General features: G+C 50.5%; 1 protein-coding gene across 1 annotated transcript in view; it reads right to left on the bottom strand.

Moving 5' to 3' along the window:
• Window positions 1-22,893, bottom strand: part of FGD1 (FYVE, RhoGEF and PH domain containing 1) — a 42,069-nt gene that overhangs the window by 1,771 nt on the left and 17,405 nt on the right. The window contains exons 2-17 of the mRNA XM_080653866.1: window positions 18,965-19,138; window positions 18,511-18,688; window positions 17,929-18,367; window positions 16,099-16,188; window positions 15,260-15,408; window positions 12,303-12,459; window positions 12,062-12,200; window positions 10,517-10,575; window positions 10,238-10,384; window positions 9,469-9,561; window positions 9,227-9,306; window positions 3,791-3,821; window positions 3,223-3,324; window positions 1,967-2,092; window positions 1,635-1,796; window positions 421-564 (exon numbers count right to left, since the gene is read on the bottom strand). Coding sequence (XP_080509992.1) covers window positions 421-564; window positions 1,635-1,796; window positions 1,967-2,092; window positions 3,223-3,324; window positions 3,791-3,821; window positions 9,227-9,306; window positions 9,469-9,561; window positions 10,238-10,384; window positions 10,517-10,575; window positions 12,062-12,200; window positions 12,303-12,459; window positions 15,260-15,408; window positions 16,099-16,188; window positions 17,929-18,367; window positions 18,511-18,688; window positions 18,965-19,138 — 2,270 coding nt within the window. The remainder of the gene's footprint in view (window positions 1-420; window positions 565-1,634; window positions 1,797-1,966; window positions 2,093-3,222; window positions 3,325-3,790; window positions 3,822-9,226; window positions 9,307-9,468; window positions 9,562-10,237; window positions 10,385-10,516; window positions 10,576-12,061; window positions 12,201-12,302; window positions 12,460-15,259; window positions 15,409-16,098; window positions 16,189-17,928; window positions 18,368-18,510; window positions 18,689-18,964; window positions 19,139-22,893) is intronic.

The following is a 22,893-nucleotide window of genomic DNA, read 5'->3' as shown; positions in this document are numbered from 1 at the left end:
GGGCCACGAAGTTTCAATCGCACTGTACGTGTGCGCCCGCACGTGGTATTTTATGGAAGAGCCACACTTAACGGGCCAAAGAGCCGCATGTGGCTCGCGAGCCGCAGTTTTCCAACCACTGGTCTAGGCTGTTGCCCCCATTTACACGTTCTTCCCCATCCAGATTGGACCTAGTAGTGCCCCATCTGCACTCTGCCTTTCTCTGGGAAGCTAGCCCCTCCCCCCACCCCCCCACCCTCCACATTGACCCACAATCACTCCTTGTTTCTAGCCAGCCTGTTTCACAAAGGGTGGGGGTTCTGATTTCTACTTAGGTTCACGCAATCCCCAAGGCCAAGGAGAGGTCAAGGACTGAAGGGGATGGGGGGTAGCCTGGCTTTGCCAGGTGGTTGAAGGGACCCAAAGGAGGGGGATGCACACCTGAGGGGCTCCATAGATGTACAGCACCAAGGGCTCATTCTCAGGGACCACAAACCATGCCTTGTGCCAGCCTTTCCCGCCCTTCTCCATGTAGTGCAGGAAGCTGCAGATGACGCTGTTCTCCGCAGCCACTGAGGCCTGCTTCTGTGGCCAGAGACATAGAAGGCATCAGTGTTGATAGAAGGCCTGGCCGGGCTCCTCTGGGCTTCAGTACCCCTCAGCGGAGGTATTACTCTGCCCATACTTCAGATGAGGATGCTGAAGCTCAGGTGGCAGTAGTGATTTGCCCAGTGTCCCCCAGTGAGTCAGACAGGCCATGGCTACTACCTCTAAGAGCTGGTGGGAGAGGCACCTAAATGCCAGTCAGGCGTTCTTCCCTCGGTTCATTTATTCCTCAAGTCCTTTATGCATTTGTACCTCACCTTTTTTTTTTCATCTTTTGTCACATATCCATCCCCTACACTCAGCAAGAGGTGACCTGGCATTGTGGTTAAGGGGATAGGGATGGGTGGGGGGTGGGTAAGGCTCAGAATCCCAGCTCTAGATGATGTATTGACTCGGAAGGAAAACATATAGAGCTATTGTAAGGATTAAATGAATTAATAGATGCAAAGCGCTTAGAATAGTGCCTGGCACAGAGTAAGAGTTCTTTAAATGTTAAATAAAATAAATACCTCGATTTGGCTAAGAAACAAAACCAAAATGTGCACGCGCCTAGAAAGATAGGAAGCATAAGTGTTAGTGATAATCTAGTGGGTAGAAGAAATAGGGTGTTTTTATTATTTGTTTAGACTGTCGAGTTTTCTTCAGTGCACATATTCTACTTCGTAATAAGAAGAGATCATTGGTTAATTAAAAAACATGCAAGCTCTGCCACTCACTGGTTGTGTAACTTGGGTAAGTAACTTCCTTGGGCCTCAGTTTCCTCATTTGTAAAACAGGGATAGGAACAGCATGGATAGATTCGTTACTCTGAAGATAAATGCCTAAAGCACTCAAATAAAAAGCCAGGTGGTTTTGCCAGGTGGTCGAAAGGACCCAACTGGCTTTCATCCGGTTGCGTTCATTTTACTAGCTCCTAGCTTGGGTCACTTGTTCAGTGGATGCACGTGGCACTACAGTTTCAGAGATACCCAGGCCTCCATCCCTGGGTGGGTGACTGGGACCCATGTGCTTGGCGTGTGAGGGTCAGTGCTCATAGGCCTGGCACTTACCTCCAGGATGGACCTCCGGCGCTGGGGTGTATGCTGGCTGCAGGCTGGGCTACTCCCAGGCACCCCGTGCAAGGCCACATAGCAGTCAGTACACACACGGTTGGAGCGGTTGTTGTCATAGATGAGGCGGGCCCGGAACTCGGAGCACTTCCCACAAACCACCTGAAGTGGCAAATGGGCAAGAGATGCCTGATTTCCAGAAGGCCTTCCCCTTCAGTGTCCCAACTCCCATGATGGACTCCCGGCCTTTCCTCACCCTGCCCTCTCATAAGTGGGCCTTCAGGTGGCCTGCCTGGCCCCTCCCTGGCTCTGCCCAGCCTCCCAACACTCACGTGCCCGCAGGCCTTGCAGTGGTGCCTGCGCTTGGTGATGGAATTGAAGGGCTCCTGGCAGCGCATGCACATGGTGACTTCCTTTTCTCGGATGGGTGTCGGTGCACGCTTCCCAAGATCCACGTTCTGGAGAGAGGGCCAGGTCCTGGGTCAGAGGCAGCTACTCCCCAGGCCCAGCCCAGCCCAGCCAACCCTTGCCCGTGCCCTAAGGCCTGGATCATCATTGGGAGACAGCAGACACAGTCAGAAGACCTGCCTTTCACAATTTTCTTATTTCACAAAATCCTATCATAGCTGTTAAGCATTTTTAAAAATCCTATCCTTAAAGTTACCTACACTGTTTTTTAAAACAAAGCTGTTTTTATAACAGCCCTTAGCTGGTTTGGCTCAATGGATAGAGCATCAGACTGTGGACTGACAGGTCCAGTTCGATTCCAGTCAGGGGCACATGCCTGGGTTGCGGGTTCAATCCCCAGTGGGAGGCGTGCAGGAGGCAGCCAATCAATGATTCTCTCTCATCACTGATGTTTCTGTCTCTCTCTTCCTCTCCCCTCCTCTCTGAATTAATAAAAAAATATATATAAAAAACATGTACCATAGTATTGTACAATATTCCCATATTCAATGACTAGTCAGTGGTTATTAATAGTTCAGAGTGTTGTGCCACAATCAGCATAGTTACCCTTTAGTACAGCCGTGGGCAAACTACGGCCCGCGGGCCGGATCCGGCCCGTTCGGCTGTTCTATCCGGCCCACGGAGCCGAAAGAGCAGAGGGTTCTCTTGCTCTCCCCTCCGCTCCTTTACTTTGAATTTATATTAGTTCACACAAACACTCCATCCATGCTTTTGTTCCGGCCCTCCGGTCCAGTTTAAGAACCCATTGTGGCCCTCGAGTCAAAAAGTTTGCCCATCCCTGCTTTAGTATATGCTTCTGATTTATACGAAATAAATTCCAGGAGATAATAGAATTAATATTGCTATACAGTTTTGTTAATTCCTGTTTTTCTGCTACTGTATTATATGTTACATGTATGCATGTTAAAGGCATTGCTGGAAAAAAAAAAAAAAAAGACCTGCCTTTGAGTCCCGGCTCTGTCCGTACCTTATTGTGCTACTGAACACAAGTCATTTCTACTCTCTGGGCTTCCATTTCCCCAGTGATCTCTGCGGCCCTACCAACAAGACTGTGCTTCCGGTCTCCCCGGGTACGGTGGGACTTGGAGGCCCAGTATAGAGGAGGGGGCGGGACTCTTACTGGAGAGTTAGGGGGTGTGTCTTCATCTTCCCTGTTCGTTGAGTTCAACAGTTTGAAGGTCTCCAGCGTCTGTTCATGCTTCAGAAGGGTGGAGTTGATGGCCTGGGGAGGAGGTGTAAGAAGTAGGTGGTCAGATCACCTCACAACCCGTCCATTTCCACCCACACCTCACTTTCCTATGACCTAGCCCGAGGTCAGAAAAGTTGCGTTCTGGGCACAGCTCTGCCCCTTGCTGGGTGGCTCAGTTCTTGTATTTGTGAAATGAGGGCGGGGATCAGTGGCTGAAAAACCTCAAAAGGCCTTCCTAGCCACTGTCTGGGCTGAATTACCCTTTTACAGGGCTTAACTCACTGGGCTCACACTCCCAGAGGAGGCAGGTCTCTAAAGGAAGAATTTGTTGAGTTTTTACCTCTGGACCTCAGTGAGCTTATCTGTAAAATGGGGATGGGAAAGTTTGCTGTCCAGGTTCACAGTGGTCAGATGTCAGTTTTAGGGGAGAGTTCACCAACCCCTTGGGAGCCTGTTAATACTCTTCCTGCCCCTACCACAAAGCCTTCTTGGATGTTACCTGGACCCAGTCTTTCTTCTCCTCCTCAGTCCTTGGGGGCAAAAAAGAAAGATGTTGGGTTAGGCAGGCCAAGCAAAAGCGATCAGAGAGATGTTTTGGAGTCAGACAGACCTGGGTTGGACCCTCTACTCCAGGGGTCCTCAAACTTTTTAAACAGGGGGCCAGTTCACTGTCCCTCAGACCGTTGGAGGGCCGGACTATAGTTTAAAAAAAAACTATGAACAAATTCCTATGCGCACTGCAGGCCCGGGACGAGTCCGCTGCTAAGCAGGACAGGCAGCGGCACCTGGCGGGCCGGGTAAATGTCCTCGGCGGGCCGCATGTGGCCAGCGGGCCATAGTTTGAGGACGCCTGCTTCACTTATAACTCATGTGACCATAGGCATATCTTTTAACCTGTCTGAGCTATTTATCCAATAGTTACTAATACCTTCCAGACTGGGTGCTAGGGACTTGGGCCCCAGAGGGGACCCTACCCTCAAGGAGCTAGTGGCCTTCAGGGGTGGAGGGGGGCAGGGGGAGACAAACAGGGACAATACAAGGGCATTAGTGCTGCAACAGTGAAATCGGGGCTCCGTCTGCAGTTTGGGTGGGGGTTGCTAAAGAAGGGCTTCCCTTAAGGAGGTGCTAAGCTTCAGGTAGAGGGGTAAAGATGAGGTGTGTGTGACAGTAGGCATATACAAGAAACCATAAATAGTTCCCTCTTGCAGGAATGTCAAGTTTGAGACAGAAGAGCCGTTTCTTTTTCTTCACTTGGAAAATGGAGATGATCATTACTTAACTGAGGTGACATTTACACGCCCAGCACAATCCCTGGGACACTAGATGCGTGGATTTCTTCCTCCCTTTGTCTTTCTTCCCTGACTCTCCTGTCTGCCCTGCAGTTTCCAAGGCTCTGCCCTGGTTGCAGCCCCATCATGTGCTCACTAGGACTCAGCCCAGCTTCTTGGCTGATTCCCTCCTGGTCTCTTCTAATGATCTTCATTTGCACACTCCAGACATCAAAAGTGCTCTTCTAACCCTAGCTGGTTTGGCTCAGTGGCTAGAGCATCGGCCTGCAGACTGAAGAGTCCCAGGTTTGATTCCGGTCAAGGGCACGTGCCCAGGTTGTGGGCTTGATCCCCAGTATGAGGCGTGCGGGAGGCAGCCGATCAATGATTCTCATCATTGATGTTTCTGTCTCTCCCTCTCCCTCTCTGAAATCAATTAAAAAAAATTTAAGTGCTTTTCTAGTATGAAAGTGTGATTATATCTTTAGAACCACTTCATGAAAAATTAAGGATGTGAGCCAATATTTAGCTACAAAATTGGAAGTAGCCTAAGTCTCTGACAATAGGGAATCAGGTAAAAAAAAAAAAAAAAAAAAAAAAGGACATCACTACTGAATGCCAGGGCCAGCATTCTATTTTTGTTTAAAAATTATATAGGAGCCCTGGCCGGTGTGGCTCAGTTGGTTGGAAGTTGTCTCATGCACCGAAAAGTTGCGGGTTCAATTCCCAGGCGCGGCACATGCTCAGGTTTCTGGTTTGATCCCCAGTGGGGAAGGTGCAGGAGGCAGCCAATTGATGTTTCTCTCTCACACATCAATGTTTCTCTCTCTCCCTTCCTTTCTCTCTAAACACCAATATAAATATTTTTTTTAAAAAAAAATATATATATATATATATATGACATGAGTGTTTATATTTGTCAAAACTCATCAATGCATTTGACCCCCTTAAGGCATATGCCTTTCACTGTTTGAAAATTTTGCCTCAAGAGAAGGAGGATATCTAAAACAAATATTGAACTTTAGTTGATTATATGCACACAAAGTCTTTAGGGGTGAGGTGTAGCAATGTCTACAAATGACTTTAAAATGCATTTTAAAAATCAGATGGATTGGTAGATGGATAAAAAGATAGATTTGCAGAATCTATACATTGGGCTTATAGGTGTTCACTGTACAATTCTTTAAACTTTTCCATATCTTGGAAATTTTTCATAGTAAAATACTGAAAGAAAACATTGTGTGCTTATGTGTGCATATGCATACACACACACACACACACACACACACACACACGCATGCACGCACACATATATGAATAGAGGAAAGGCCTCAGAGGGGATCTGCCAACACAGCAGCACTGGTTCTCTCTAGGTGGTACAATTCTAGGGAATTTTACTTTATTCTGATTGTACTATTTTTTAAATTCTTTTTTGTATATACACTGAGTGGCCAGATTATTATGATCTCTGAACGCATAATAATCTGGCCACTCAGTGTATATCCTATATAATAAAAGGCTAATATGCCAATTGTCCCCTCGACCAGGAGTTCGACCAGCAGGCAGGCCGGCCAACCGCCCATGTCCCCTCCCCCTGGCCAGGCTGGCCGGACCCCACCCATGCACGAATTCATGTACCGGGCCTCTAATACACACACACAAACACACACACACACACACACAGAGTGGCCAGATTATTATGCGTTCAGAGATCATCATAATCTGGCCACTCGGTGTATTTTCTAATTTCTTTGCAGTAGAAAAGATTGCTTTTGATTTTTAAGAGCCACAATAGTGTTTTTGGCAATGCACGCCGAAGTATATAGGGGTGAAGTGCCATGTCTGTAATTTACTTTAAAATGGTTTAAGTAAGCCCTAGCAGGTTTGGCTCAGTGGATAGAGCATTGGCTTGCGGACTGAAGGGTCCCAGGTTCGATTCCGGTCATGGGTAGTACCTCTGTTGCAGGCTCCGCCCTGGTCAGGGCACATGCAGGAGGCAACTAATTGATGTGTTTCTCTCACATCGATGTTTCTCTCTGTCTTTCCCTCTCTTTTCCATCAATGGAAAAATATCCTCGGGTGAGGATTAATAAATAAATAAATAAATAAATAAATAAATAAATAAATAAATAAATGGTTTACTAAGCCTGGCCAGCATGGCTCAGTGGTTGAGTGTCGACCTATTTGATTCCTGGTCAGGGCACATGCCTGGGTTGCGGGCTCAATCCCCAACAGGGTGCATGCAGGAGGCAGCCTATCAATGATTCTCTCATCTTTGATGTTTCTATCTCACTCTCCCCTCCCCTTCCTCTCTGAAATAAGAAAAAAAAAAGACATTTAAAGAAATGATTCAGTAAAAGATAAATAAGGCAAAATGTCAATAGTTGCTGACTTCTAAGTCAGTGGTTCTAAACCCTTTTGCACACACTAATAGCACCTGGGGAACTGTTAAAACTCCCCATGTTCAGGCTACACCCCACACAAATTAAATCAGGGTCTCTGGGGGGCAGGGTGCCAAACATCAGGTTTTTTAAAAGCTCCCCAGGCGAGGTTGTCACCAAGGTTGAGACTCGGTTGTCTAAATGGTGGGCATATGGGTGTTGGTTGTATTTTGACTTTTCTCCATATTTGACATTTTTCATTAAAAAAAATATATTTTAAGGGCAGGATTGCAAAGCAAACCCTCCATGCCTTCCTCCAGCCACTAGGAGGAAACCCTGCACTGCTCAGCGCGCCCTTCTTCGCCCAGCTTTCCTCAGCAGCCCCCTCTCTCATCCCCAGTAGACTATACACCCTGCTGGGCCCCACACCTGCCCCCCCCCCCCGCCCCCATACCAGTAGGCTTTGTTCTTCTTTTCCTGGCCGCAGGCCTCCAGGATGCTTTGTCTCCCAGAGCTTCAAACACCCTCTAGCCCACATTCCTCTCTCTCTCCTGCCTCTCAGCAGTCCCAGCAATGAGGGTTCTGACTCTCATTTCTCACATCCTTGCAGTCTGTCAGAAGCAGATCATCTAGCCATATGCATCCATTCTCTGGCCTCGAGCATGATCTGGGTACCTATCCCCGGGCCCTCAGAAGGCAGCATGAGCTGCAATCCCAGCTCTGCTCCTTTCTAGCTGTGGGATCTTGGGCAAGGTGCGTAACTGTTCTGTGCCTCAGTTTTCTCATCTGTAAAATGGGGTAGATGGTAACAGTAGCTTCAAGGGTTGTTTTATTTTTTTAAAACGTATTTTTACTGATTTCAGAGAGGAAGGGAAAGAGAGAGAGAGAGAGAGAGAGAGAGAGAGAGAGAAACATCAATGATGAGAGACGATCATTGATTGGCTGCCTCCTGCACCCAGGGGAATGGAACCATGACCTCCTGGTTCAGAGGTCAACGCTCAGCTACTGAGACACACCGGCCAGGCAGGGGGTTGTTTTAAGGATTGATTACACTTAAATTGTTGACGCTAAAATTAAGTTAAAACAGTGCCTGGCATAAGAGCAAGTACGTTTTCATTAAATGTGAGCTACTATTATAACCATCCAAGTAGAGGATAGAAAAGAAAGAAGCCTTCTTGGACATTAGTTTTAACTTCATTATTTAAATTTGTTTTCTTGTTTGAAAAATGTCAAAAGTCATGGACAACAGTGTGGGGATTGCTGGGGGGAAGGGGAGTGGAGGGAGGTGGGAGAGGATATGGGGGGGGATAAATGGTGATAGATGGAGACTTGACTTGGGATGGTGAACACAGGGTACAGAAGATCTGTTGTGGCATTGTGTACCTGAAACCCCTATCAATTTAACCATTGTCGCCCCAATAAATTCAATAAAAAGGAAAAAATGTTAAAAAAAAAAAAGAAAAATTTCGTCCTAGCTGATTTGGCTCAGTGTGGATAGAACATTGGCCTGCGGACTGAAGGGCCCTGGGTTCGATTCCAGTCAGGGCACATGTCCGGGTTGCGGGCTCGATCCCCAGTAGGGGGTGTGCAGGAGGCAGCCGATCAATGATTCTCTCTCATTATTGATGTTTCTATCTGTCTCTCCCTCTCCCTTCCTCTCTGAAATCAATAAAAATATATTTTAAAAAAAGAAAAATTTCAAGCATACTGAAAAACACAGTATAGCACAAGTACATTAAATATCTACCCATTATATAGATGCAAAAATTTAAAATATTTTGCTATATTTGCTTCATTTTTATTATTGATATATATATGTGTGTGTGTGTGTGTGTGTGTGTGTGTGTGTGAAAATGTGTGTATATGTATGTGTTTTTGGTTGATAAATCATTTAAAAATAAATTACAGATAGGAACTCCTCAGCATGCATCATCAGAAAACAAGACCATTCTCTCATTCACTCTCTGAGGAAATTAGCAGTAATTTCCCAAAAGCTCAATTCACATCTACATTTTCCCCATTGTCTTGCAAATATCTCTTAGGGCTGTTTTTCTCACACCAGGGATCACGCATTGCAGTTGGTATTTCTCTTGAATCTCTGAATCTACAATAAACTATTTGTGTTGTTTGTTATTCAAACCCACCAGAGGAAGAAGCATCTTTGGGAAAAGGTGCCCACCCTTTCCCGGGAACATCTCTCCCCTGGGGACATAGCCTGTTGCGCATGGCCCTAGGCAGAGAATGCCTCAGCCTATCTGAAGGGAAGGTACAGGCAAGGGCAGGTACCTGGCCTGGAGCTCCAGGGAGCGCTGCTTTCCTGACACCAGGAAGGTCCGAGGCAGATTGAGGTTGGAGCTTTCCTTTAGCTGAAATGGAGGTTGAAAGACGCTTTGTGAGGTCTAGTGAATCCCTCATCCTTTGCACGCACGCGCACACAGACTTGGGGGGCAAAGTCAGCCGTCTCTGTTACAACCTCCCAGCACCAAGGCGCCACTCCGGGTTCCCATTTCCCATGCCCTGGCACTTACCTCCATGCCGTCTACATCGATGCGTGCCCGCACGCTAAACTTCTGGCCAAGGAGCCGTAGCCTGGGCACGCAGTAGAGGAGGCGGTCATTGAACTAGGAAGGAAAACGTTTGGGCTGTATGTGTGCAGGACCCAGGAGAGCTGTGCCCAGCTCCTTACAATCTTGTAGGACTCCCGAAGCTTTATTACTGGGGATTCAAGGCAACAGAAGGAGACAATGGCCTAGACAGGACACAAAGGTCGCAAGGAGCCTTAGCCAGTTTGGCTCGGTGGATAGACCAAAGGATCCCAGGTTCGATTCCGGTCAAGGGCATGTACATTGGTTGCAGGCTCCTCCCTGGCCCATGCAGGAGGCAACCAATTGATGTATTTCTCTCACATCGATGTTTCTCTCTGTCTTTCCCTCCCCCTTCCACTCTCCCTAAAAATCAATGGAAAAATATCCTCAGGTAAGGATTAACAATAGATAGATAAATAGATAGATAGATAGATAAGATAGATGATAGATAGACAGATAGATACAACAAAGGTCGAAAGGAAAGAGTCTAGGCATGGGAGTAATTTCCTAGGTGAGTGATCTTGGGCAAGTCACTTCTCTCGGTCTTAGTTATATCATCTGTAAAGTAGAGGGAAAACCATTCCTAGTGTAGGTAGTGAAAGCGCAATGAGTCAAAGGAGGAAAGACTGACTAGCAGGAGGTACAGTCTTGAGTACCAGGTCAACACGTGTTGGGGGCCTGGCCCACCCGCAACCCCACACCTAGCACTTACTAATATGAGGTATCGGTCTTGAGTGGTCCCATTCTTCGCTGACAGCTTAAGGATGTGGCCTTCTTTGATGAGCTCCTTGGTGGGGCTGACAATGTCTTCCTCACCCCCTAGCAGCTCATATACTTTCAACAGCTTGTGCATTCGCTCCTGGCAAGAGACAGTGAGCAAAAGGCAGGGTTGGGGTGCTGGCCTTCCCTCTGATGGTCGAGGAGCAAGCCCTCCAGGACAGAGACAGCATAGGCGGGTGGCCAAGGAAGGGCAGGGCGAGAGGCCACTCACCATTTTGCGGATGGCAGCGTTAGAGTGCTCCGCGGCGGTGGCTATTAGCTCCAGAGACTCTGTGGGCAGAGTGGGAGGTCAGATGGAGGAAGGCCCAGCAGAGAAGAGGCTCTTGGGAGCTCCTTTGCTTCCTGAATACCTCCTCCTGGACTTCCTACACCCTCCCCATCCCAGAAAGCACCAGCCTCAAAGATGTCCATAGCAACATTACACAAAATCAGAAGCTGTCTCAATGCAGAATCATAATACATGGAATAGCTGGCGGCCTATACAATGCAAGCTTAACAAGATTATTATTACCATTAAAAATAACCACAATAGCCCGGCCAGCGTGGCTCAGTGGTTGAGCGTTGACCCATGAACCAGGAGGTCTCAGTTCAATTCCCAGTCAGGGCACACGCCCGGGTTTCAGGCTCGATCCGCAGTGGGGAGCGTGCAGGAGGCAGCTGATGAATGATTCTTTCTCATCACTGATATTTTTATATATCTCTCTCTCTCCCTCTCTGAAATCAATAAAAATATATTAAAAAAAGAAAATGGGGGAGCTTTGTCTGGGGCAAGTTAATCTGGGAGTTGAGATGGAAGGTCAGCCTTGGAGCTTGGCATAAGTTGCTTAATTTGGGGGACTTGGGCTAGGGAGAAGAGAGTCTGAGTTTCTGTCTGGAGCTCAGTCTGGGTAGCTCAGTCTCAGGGTTCTCTCTGGGGTTCACACTGGGAACTCTAGGAATCTAGTCTGAGGGCTCAGTGATCTCCGTCTGTGGGATGGATCTTGCGTGTCAGTCTTTTGGGCTCAGTCTGAGGGGCAGGAAATGGAGAGATTCATCTAGGGTGCTCAGTTTGGCAATACCCTTCTATAGAATGGTGAACAAGGAGACCAGACTGGGAGAAAGCTGGGGAGACTCCGGGGAGCACTTTTGGGGGTGTGGCCCTGGGGGTGGGTCTCATACTGGAGGAATCAGAATGAAACACTTTCTAGTGGTTCAATGTGGGGAGGCGGCATCTCAGCCTACAGATCTAAATCTTGGAGGCAGAAAATACCCAGTCCAGTCTGGGAAGCTCCGTTCTGGAGAGCTCCGATCAGGCTCGGAGGCTGTTTGGGGAGGTTCATTCTGGGTGGGGGCTGGCAGACAGGGAGTGGACCTCTAAATGTGGAGGATGGACAATCCGACAAATCTCAGCTCAGCTGTGGAGACCGACCTGCGGGTCAGTCTAGACTCTCAGCCTAGTGGCTCAGTGCCTTTGGATTTGGACAACTTCCTTTGAGGACAAGTCTAGGGGTCAGCCTTGGGGTCTTGGCCTAGGAAACAGGTGTCTGCCTTTAGGGGATCATTCTGGGCATGCGCCTCCAACTCTGGCATTCCAGTTGGGAACTTCAGACTGGGGGACTCCTGAATGTTCTGTGTGTGTCCTCAGGCAGAGTTCTCAACCTGGAGGTTCACCCTGGGGTCTCACTCCAGGGCCTTTCGGCTTGGAGATCCCATTCTGGGATTTCAACTACGTGGCAAAGGAAGGCTGGCCGGTGAATGACTGGGTGTGGGCACTCACTTTGGGCATCCTTGCTGTCCGGGGAGCCATGGGGCAGCTTTAGAAGGTAGTCCTTGAGAAGCAGCTCATAGCGGGGGATGCGCTGCACAGGCTCCAGCATATGGTGCTGCAGCGTCAGGTTGCCACAGGCTTCCTCCTTCTGTGATGGGCAGAGGCACAGGGGCTCAGGACTGGCCACAGACCCCATACCAGGCCCCGCAGACCTCTCCTCCCGTCTGCCCCATCCCTCTTGGCCGCGTACCTGCACCTCGTGGATGATCACTTTAAACTGCGTGGAGCGCTCTGTCCAGGTGTTGACCAGCTCCACGGCCCGGTCGAAGTTTTTCACATACTCGCCGTACATCTTGAGGAAGGGCGCCAGCTTCTGCAGGATGTCTCCAATGCGTGGGTAGCGGTCCCTGGGATGGAGGCAGGGGCTGACATGGTCCTGTTGATCCTTGTCCCCAGCCCCCCACCCCCCGCTGTCCCCTACCAGGCCCAGGCAGAGACCCATGGGGTCTCTTAGTCCTGGACATCTACTTCTCAGCCAGTCTGCTCCTTTGTTGTTGTTGTTGTTTTAATATATTTTTGTTGATTTCAGAGAGCAGGGGAGAGGGAGAGAGAGATAGAAACATCCATGATGAGAGAGAATCATTGCTCGCTGCCTCCTGCACACTGCATACTGGGGATCGAGCCCACAACCCCGGCATGTACCCTGACCGGGAATCGAACCGTGACCTCCTGGATCATAGGTCGACATTCAACCACTGAGCCACGCTGGCCGGGCAAGTCTGCTCCTTTGGAAGTTCTGCTTCTATTATCAGCCAATTAGGCCAAGAGACTCAGCTTGATGTGAGACTTTGGCCTGGGCTGTCACCTACCCCAATACTGCCCTGCTCAACACCAGGAGTGACATGTCCTGGATACCTGCCCTGACCTCACTGCAAGAGCCACTTCATACACTGATCATTATTTTTTTTAAATATATTTTTATTGATTTCAGAGTGGAAGGGAGAGGGAGAGAGATAGACACATCAATGATGACAGAGAATCATTGATTGGCTGCCTCCTGCATGCCCCCCACTGGCTGGGCCATACACTGATTATTGATTCTGCACCCAGTCTTGTGCTGGGTGATTCTGGGGATGTAAATGAGTCATACTTAGTGGAGCCCCAAGAGGGGAACGGTCTAGTAGGGAAGGCAAAGTGAGCAGGCCTCGTCGCACTCCTCAGGAGTCTCAATCAGCTAGGGGACACACAGGATGATGACTGGTCCAGCCTTCAAGGGTCACAGCCAGTTGGGGAAATGTAGGAACTGGCTTCAGCCAGCTCTCTTTGGTCCCTGTCTGATGAGGGGGACATATTTTATCCTGTGGTTGTGGGGAGTGTAGAGATGATTTTAAAAAGGAAGTGACATGGTCTGATTATCCTTCAGAAAGACCATTATGGCAGGCGGTGTAGACTCTAGAGCAGGGGTGGGGAAATCATTTGGTCTGACCCTGCCAAGGCATTAGCGGTGCATTAATTAAATGTTTGACCAAATATAGCAGGTGAATTTTTTTTGGTTTTGTTGTTGTTTTTACTCCTCACTCAAGGATATTTTTCCATTGATTTTTTTTTTAGAGTAGAAGAGAAAGGGAAAGACAGAGAGAGAAACATTGATGTGAGAGAAACACACCAATTGGTTGCCTCCTGCATGCACCCTGACGAGGGCCCGGGCCTGGGAAGAGCCTGCCATGGAGGCATATGCCCTTGACCAGAATTGAACCCGGGACCCTTCGGTCTGCAGGCTCTATCCACTGAGCCAAACCGGTTAGGGTGTAGCAGGCTAATTTTTTTGTTGTGGTGGTTAGTCCTCACCCAAGGATATTTTTTTTCATTGATTTTTAGAAAGAGTGGAAGGGAGGAGGAGAGACAGAGAGAGAGGAACATCGGTGTGAGAGAGACACATTGATTGGTTGTCTCCCGCTCACGCCCTGACCAGGGCTGGGGATCGAGCCTATAGCAGGCTAATTTTTAAGTGGATAATTTCGTATGGCCCGCAAATGATGTTATAAACATCCAAATGGCCCTTGGCAGAAAAAAGGTTCCCCACTCCTGATCTAAAGGATGGATTGGAAGAGTAGAGCCTGGAGGTTGGGAGACTGTCTGTCACCCCTGCCCTCCTACCTCAGGCCTCAGCTTAGGCCTCACCTCCTCCCTGGACCCTTCCCTAACCCCTCCCCACGAGGCTTGGTTTAGTTCGTTTGGATTCCCACAGCCTCCCATTCTGAGCTCTGCCATAGCACCGGTGAAAAATATCAACAGCTCACATTCATTGAGCACTTATTATATACCAGGTACTGTTCTCTACATGAATGAGCTAATTTAATCCTTAAAGCAACCTTACAAGTGAGCCTACTCTTACTACCTTTATTCCACAGAGAGGAAACTGAACCACAGTAATTTAAGAAACTTAACATCACAAATCTACATATGACAGAGCTGGAATTTGAACCCAGCCCGTTTGGCTCTTAATCTCATACTCTTAAGGGCTTTGCTATCCTATATAATAAAAGCCTAATATGCTATGTGTCCAGTTGTCCTGTCGGCAGTTCAACCAATCAAAGCATAATATGCTAATGATATGCTAAGGCCGCTCAACCGCTCACTATGGCGTGCACTGACCACCAGGGGGCAGACAGTCAACCGGTCAACCAGTCACTATGATGTGCATTGACTACCAGGCGGTAGATGCTCCGACTGGTAGGTTAGCTTGCTGCTGGGGTCTGGCCGATTGGGACTGAGCAAGATGGGCCAGACTCGCCCTGGAGCCCTCCCGCAGTCCCTCCCAGGCTGGACAACCTCCTGTGTCTCTCCCTTACCCTGATTGTGTACTGGTGGGGTCCCTCAGCCTGGCCTGCACCCTCTTGCAATCCAGGACCCCTCAGTGGATGTCAGAGAGCTGGTTTCAGCCCAATCCCGCGGGCCAGGCTGAGGGACCCCACTGGTGCACGAATTCGTGCACCAGGCCTCCAGTTCTGTTATAATTTTCTGAGTCCTGGACTGTGTTTCCTATTAGTCTGGGAGGGCCTAGAAGGCAGAGCTTGGGCCTTATTCTTTCTGTGACAGGTGGTAAGTGCAGAGGGCAGGCAGCAATGAACTTTGTGCACACATCTGGCCTGAGTCTCAACAGGCAAGTGGACAGGAGGATGGAAGCTTAGATCTGGGGCCCCTCACCATTCTTCCATGCGCTTCTCTAGCTCAGGCAGCAGGAATTGCTGGTGGAAGCAATAGATGGAGCAGATGTTAGAGAAGATGCCGTGGACAACATCGGCCGGGAAGGAACTGCGGTTCCGCGCTTCTTCCAGCAGCCGGGCACAGAACACCTGTGGGGCAGGGCAGGAGGCTCAGCCCAGCTGGGCCTGGGGTTTGGCTAGGGAAGGGGCGGCTTGCAGGTAAGGGCAGTGTTTGTGGGTAGCGCTGTGGACCTTTGGGATCAGCATGGTCTTGAGACTGAGGAGAGAGGGTACGGCGTTAGGTTTCTATGTGGGGTTGGATTTCAGGTGGTCAGGGTTAGGACCTGGATGTAGGTACTGGAACAATGAAAAGTCAGAATCAGGGTCAAGGTCAGAATTAGATTCAGGGTCAGAGAGAAGGTTGGAATTAGATCTGTTCATTTAGCAAATATTTTTGAGCACCTATTGTGTGCCAGGCAGTGAAGAAAGCAGTTAAAAGTCACTGCCCTTAGTGATTCTAGAGGATTTGGGGTCAGGGTTAGAATGAGGTTCAGAGTCTGGTTTACAGGCAGGGGTCAGTTCAGGATCTGGGTCAGAGTTGCAATTAGGGCTGGTGTACCCACCCAGGGTTAGGGATGAGGGTTGGTATAAAAATCAAGCTTGGGATCATAATCAAAACAGACTTTAGGGACAGGATGGGGGTCAAGGTCAGAGAGGAACCTTACCACCTCTAGATTCTAGCTAGCCCCAATGGAAGGGTTGAGCTCAGGTCCTATCACTTCCTCTTGGGCATCCATCTACCAGATCCCAGGGCCCCAGGACCCCCGAGGGGCTATTTACCTGGTCCAGGAGGTGGAGCCTGGAAACGTAGGCCTTCTCGGTTTGCAGGAGCTCATTGGCAATGTGGAACACCTTCTGCTGCACGGTCAACTGGAAAGGAGAAGAGGCAACCTGACCCATAGTCTTGTACTCTAACCTTTACCCAAGCCCCAGAATTCTCAGAATAGCTCAAAGGCTAGTCTAAGTCTAATGCCAGAGATAACCCTACATCCCATTTCTAGACCTTTAAGCCCCCTAGCTTTATCCCTGACTCTCCAATATATCATAAAAAAAGCAACCCCTTGCCTGGCTGGCGTGGCTTAGTGGTTGCACATCGACCTATGAACTAAGAGGTCACGGTTCGATTCCCGGTCAGGGCACATGCCCAGGTTGCAGGCTTGATCCCCAGTAGGGGGCGTGCAGGAGGCAGCCGATCAAAGATTCTCTCTCATCATTGATGTTTCTATCTCTCCCTCTCCCTTCCTCTCTGAAATCAATACAAATATATTTTTAAAAAGTCACCCCTCAATCCAGATGCCATGCACTCCTTCACTAGGCCACTCATTCACCCAGTGATCGGCTCTCTCCATTCATGTACATAGTGCAGTGGTTAGGCCTGTGGGTCAGGAAGTCAGACTTCCCGGGTTCAAATCCTAGCTCTGCCACTCATTAGCTTACATAAACTGTGTAACTGCTTTGTATTTAAATGTCGTTATCTACATATACAGCTAATAATAGCACCTCCATCCATTTGTAATCGAGACAAATGATTTCATATAAGTGAAACAGAGCAGACTGCGGATTAAGTAGTCTATAAATGTTAGTATTTATTCACCCACTCAGTTCACTGTCAGCAAAGTCTTGCTGAGTACCTGGCGTGGGAGGAAAACACAGAAATCTAAAAATGTATAAAACGCACTGCCTGTTGGCCCAGTTTCCTATTCACTGGACATATATTTGGGGAGTCCCTGGCCTCAGCTCCCACATTTGAGCTGGGTTCTGGTGGAGCAGGCATCCTGGCCATGACCCAACTTCTGGCTGAGGCCTAAGGATGCCTTTAGAAGCAGCGTTAGCCTACCAGGCCCCAGAAAGAGGTTCCTGTGGCCGAGAGCCCTGGTCCCCAGAGCCTCGGGTCCCTGGGGCACTCAAGCCCCTGAGCCCCTCCGGAGGCCAGCTGTGGAGAAGTCCCTTTGAATGTGAGAGGCTTTCCATTTTACAGATAAAGAAACTGAGGCTCATGGTGGGAGAGCAGAGACTTTCCCAACATCCCATAGCTGCTAAGCATGGGATTTTTGAGCTAGAACAAGACTCTGAAGGTCCCCAACTAGGATGGCCATCTTCAAGATGGAAAAACTGAGGCACAGCCCAGCTGGCGTGGCTCAGTGGTTGAGCATCGACCTATGAACCAGGAGGTCATGGTTCGATTCCCGGTCAGGGCACATGCCCAGGTTGTGGGCTCGATCCCCAGTGAGGGGCATGCAGGAGGCAGCCAATCCATGATTCTCTCTCCTCATTGATGTTTCTATCTCTCTCTCCCTCTCCCTTCCTCTCTGAAATCAATAATATATATATATATAAAACCTGAGGTCCCGCTACTGTTTCTCCAATGAGGGCAGAACCATTTTCCAAGTGGGCATTTGGAACTGTGCACAGTCAGGCTGGTAGTCACAGTGGTGGCGGGGCGGGGTGTTGCTACTCATAGTTAGTACCAGGGAACTAGGGAAGCCCAACATCCAAAGTAAAAACACACTCTCTTTGGAGAAGTACTGAGCTAGAGAAAGAACCCAGCGGACCAGCCAGACTCCTGGTTTCTTCACATGGTCCTGCCACTCAGCGAACACGGGTCAGTACCTCCACGGACTCCTGTCTCTCCATCAGGGGCACTGGGATTTCTCTGTCCTTCTCCTCTTCCTCCTCCTCGTCCTCCTCCTCCAGGTCGCTATCAACCTCCTGAGAGCTGGGCCGGTGGGGGTCAGCCAAGGCCACGGGGACACTGGCCAGGGCAGGGGGCCCGGAGCAGAGGCTGTGGCTGGGGGGCCCGTCATCGCTGACGAAGCAGGTCTCCTCGCTGTTGGACGGTGAGCTGATGCTGTCAATGCCGCTGTCTCGGTTGGGGACCTTCTCGCCATCCCGGGGCCCAGGAGCCAGCAGGAAGAGGCAGCGGGAGGCCTCGCCCTCGGGGAGCTGGGGCACTGGAGGCTGCGGGGGTGGCTGTGGCAGCATGGCTGGCTCTGCGGGACCTGGGCTGGGGCCAGGGGCTGGCCTGTCCGAGGCGACAATCACAGGCTCCCTGAGGCGGGTGGTGGACACACATGGAGGCAGGTGTGAGCTTGACTGCGAGGCCTGTCTTATGACCGTCCTGCCTACCCCGGGCCCACCCTCACCCTCACCCTCACCCCCACCCCTAGAGGGTCCCCCAGGCACCACACTCACCTTTCAAACTTCTCGATCAGTGAGGATACGGCTGCAGAACTGGGGCTGGCCTCTGCCCTGGGAGCCAGGCCCTTGGCCACTCGGGGGTCTGCAGGCAGCGGGCGTGATGGTGGAGGAGGGATGGGCTCGGGTGGAGGGGGCATCCGGGGCATCTGCAGGTAACTGGGCTTTGGGGGGACTGGATGACAGGGGACAAAGAGAGGAGATGCCAATGTGCTGGGTTTGGATGGGGCTGTCACAGCCAGGCCACAAGCCCTTCCGCAAACCCTGAGGCAGGCGGAGCAGGCCTGGGGTGAGATCCCAGTGTGTGCACTTTAGCTCCAAGTCACAGCCTCTGCCCCGAGACCACGGTGCTTGCTGTTCTAACACGCCTCTCCTTTGCCCCTGGCCAGCCTTTCCCTTCCCCCATCCCCTCTCCTGGGCCATTTCCCTGCCACTCTCTGGAACAACTTACCCTGCGGCTTTGGGCCTGGTGCCCGCTTCAGTGGAGAAGGACGTTGGCTGGGGGTTTCGGTGGGGGGGCCAGGGTCTGAGCGAAGCCGCTGGGGACCTTCTGGATGAGGCTCAATGCTCTGGCCAGGGTCAAGGGACAAACTTTTCACCAGGATCCGGTTTCCCTGGTGCAGCCCTGCAGGAAGGGAGAGACTGGGTGTGAAGCAACGGATGTTACTGCAAAGGGGACTGGGGAGTAGCACATCTTAGCAGGTGTCTGGGGTGTCCGGTTTCCCTGCGCCCCTCTCTTGGCCACACTGCCGTCCTGAAAAGCCCCTATCCCAGCCCTCAGACGGGGAGCCAGGCCCAGAGCTGGGGCTGGGAGTTTTCATCACTAGAGAAGACCTTTGGCACAGGATAAGAATTCTTTGTGATCAATACATTGATTCCTTGCATGTCATTATTTACTTGGGAGTTTACCCAGGTGGGGGTGGGAGCGAGCACCCTATAGTTTGCTTAGTTGTAGGCCTGGTTTATATGACCGAAGTGGGTACATTGAGCCTAAACCAGTGGTCGGAAAACTCATTAGTCAACAGAGCGGCAAACCGCGGCTCACGATCCGCATGTGGCTCGCGAGCCGCAGTTTGCCCACCACTGGCCTAAACCATTCTCTTTTTTTTTTTGTTAATTCTTACCCAAAGATATATGTTTTTTAAATACATTTTATTGATTTTTTACAGAGAGGAAGGGAGAAGGATAGAGAGTTAGAAACATCAATGAGAGAGAAACATCAATCAGCTGCCTCCTGCACACCTCCTGGGGATGTGCCCCCAACCAAGGTACATGCCCCTGACCAGAATCGAACCTGGGACCCTTCAGTCCACAGGCCGACGCTCTATCCACTAAGCCAAACCGGTTAGGGCAGGATATTTTTTCCATTGATTTTTAGAGAGAGTGGAAGGGAGGGGGAGAGACAGAGAAACATCGATGTGAGAGAGACACATCAATCGGTTGCCTCCCACACGCCCCAGACCAGGGCTGGGGATTGAGTTTGCAACTGAAGTACATGCCCTTGACTGGAATTGAACCCGGGACTCTTTGGTCCGCTGAGCCAAACCTACTAGGGCTGAGCATAAACCATTCTTAACCCTTCTTCTTAAGATCCTTGCCGACAACTTTATATAGCTGAGTGTCTGGCAAATGATAAAATTGTATTTCATGAGCAAAAGTTTTGCTTCTTAAAATCCCAGATTCTCACTAATCTGCACTACTTTCCTCCACTTACACACACCTACACACCCAGCACCCAGAGTTCAGGTCACGTGATCAGCTTTAAGACAGTAACACATTCAGAAAATGGGAGGCCTTTTTGTACTGTCCCTCTTGCCTCAAGATAGGCTCCCTAAACCCACCTCATGGTCACACTTGGCAGAGAAGATTTGGTCTGCCTGGTATCAAGGGAGCCCCTAGAGATGACACGCCCTCAGGGAAGGAATGTGTGTGTGGGGGGTCTCAGATGATCCAGAAGTGAGTGGAGGCCGGAGCAGAGAGGGCAAGGCTGGATGGCAGGCTGAGGGTCCGGGTGACCATCCTGTGGGCAGAAGGGTTTGAGGACAAGAAAGCGGCAAAGAGCTACCACCCAATAGAGCATCGGCCTGCGGGCTGAAGGGCCCTGGGTTCAATTCTGGTCAAGGGCACATGTCTGGGTTGTGGGCTTGATCCCTGGTGTGGGGCGTGCAGGAGGCAGTCGATAACGATTCTCTCTCATCATTGATGTTTCTATCTCTCTCTCCCTCTCCCTTCCTCTCTGAAACCAATAAAAATATTTTTTTAAAAGAGCTACCACCCACACACGGTGTCAGCGTGTCTATGCCACAGCCACGTGACCTCTCACAGTCATGGAGGGTCTGTTACCCTGTGTCACACCATCTCAGTCACCAATGGGCCCACCCTATCCCAGAGACACAGGTGTTATTTACTGTGTCACATGACTGCAGAGCCACATAAATTCAAAGGTCCAATCACATGCCATCACGCTCCTGAAAACCCGGTCATATACAGCCACAAAGACCCCAGTCACAGGGTGGCACAGGATCATGCAGTCACACTTTGCAAGCCTGTTTCACAAACAGCCTGGCACACAGTCACCCAAACATTCTTCATCATATACCTGTGCATATACTCCTCGAATGTGGCTCCAGTGAGTCTCGAACATACACAGTGTCACTTACACCACGTTTTTCACAATCGCAGGGCCGCAGTATCACATGGCAGCATGGTGTCCCAAAGACAGCAGCCACACAGGGTCATTATCTCATGTGAGACACAACCTCAGCACAGCCACACACTGCCACGTGCCCAGAAACATGAAGACACACAACATGTACCATAACTTACTAGGTCATACACATGAAACAAGCATGTCCATGATGTCCCCGGCTCTTAGGGGCTCAGCCACAAACACACACACACACACACACACACACACACACACACACACACACGACACTTACCTCCTGGTCTAATGGGTCATGTGGCCCGTGTTACAAAAACACAGCTACACACACACAAAGACAGCCTACAGCAGGGGTCCTCAAACTACGGCCCGCAGGCCATATGCGGCCCGCCGAGGACATTTATCCGGCCCACTGGGTACCGCTGCCTGTCCTGCTTAGCAGCCGACTCGTCCGGGGCCCACAGTGCGCATAGGAATTTGTTCATAGTTTTTTTTTTTAAACTATAGTCTGGCCCTCCAACGGTCTGAGGGACAATGAACTGGCCCCCTGTTTAAAAAGTTTGAGGACCCCTGGTCTACAGGGTCACACTGGCATAAAAGAGTCCCAGGGAATTTTAGGTCTCCCGGTCCTGGAGGGAAGGACTAGCCCAACCCCCAGGGTTTCCAGCAGCTTCCCGGACTCCCTGACACCACCCTGGCCACAGTCCAGCCAGATAGGCCCCAGGGGACTGAGGCCACGGTGCCCTCCTAGTCCTGAGGGAACGTGGTGTCCCAGGGCCCAGATTGAGCCCCCCACCCCCACCCTGTACCTTGTTTTGGGTGCAGTTTCCTCACTTCCTTTCCCACCTGGGCAGGCAGGGCCCTGGCTGGGAGGGGGGAGGCGCTCCTCTAGCTCAGCTGGGCTGCTCACCCTGCCCTGCTCAGCACATCCTGGCCTGGTCCTGCCCTGCCCTCCCCCTGGGTGTGGGGTTGAGGAGGATGAATCACCTGGGGGGTGGCACCCACAGAGACACAGTTCAAGAAACACATGGCCAGAGAAAGTGAGAGACGCAGACAGGAGCTGCTAGCAGGGCCAGGGATCCAGAGAGCAAAGCCGGGCGCTCCGCCATGCAGAGACCCCGATCGGAGGTACACGTATAGGTGCTGGGGTCCCAGGCGCCCCTTGTCTGCCTCCTCTGGCCTGGAGGACCCGGCCCTGTCTCCACCTCAAAGCAGGAAGGTCCCCCCCCACCCCACTCTGCACAGGGGCACTGGCCGGGGCTCCTCTCCCTTTGCTCCACTGCTTGTCCTGGGGATAGGGTGACCATACCAAGGCCCTGATGTGGCCCAGCCTCTCCTTTGTCTCGGCCACTGTGCACACAGCCCTGCAGAATGGGAAGCTGAATGAAATCCAGCTATTCTGGGGCATCTTGGATCCCCAGGTGAAGAGGGGCAGGGATTTTCAAGCCAGGTTCTAATGAGGAGATGAAGACAGAGAGAGGGGAAATGAGCCATGGTCTGTGTGGCTCAGTGGTTAGAGCATCGGCCCCCCACACAGAAGTGTCGTAGGTTTGTGCCCAGCCCCTGTCAGGGTGCGTGTGAGAGGCAACCAATCGATGTGTCTCTCACATTGATGTTTCTCCCTCTTCCTCTCTCCCTCCCTTCTACTCTCTGTACAAATTAATGGAAAAAATATCCTCCGGTTAGGATTAGCAGGGGAAAAAAAAAAGGCCTGG

The sequence above is a fragment of the Plecotus auritus genome, assembly GCF_963455305.1.
Source record: "Plecotus auritus genome assembly, chromosome: X".
Classification (NCBI taxonomy): Eukaryota; Metazoa; Chordata; class Mammalia; order Chiroptera; family Vespertilionidae; genus Plecotus; species Plecotus auritus.
This window is presented reverse-complemented; position numbering and strand designations above follow the sequence as displayed.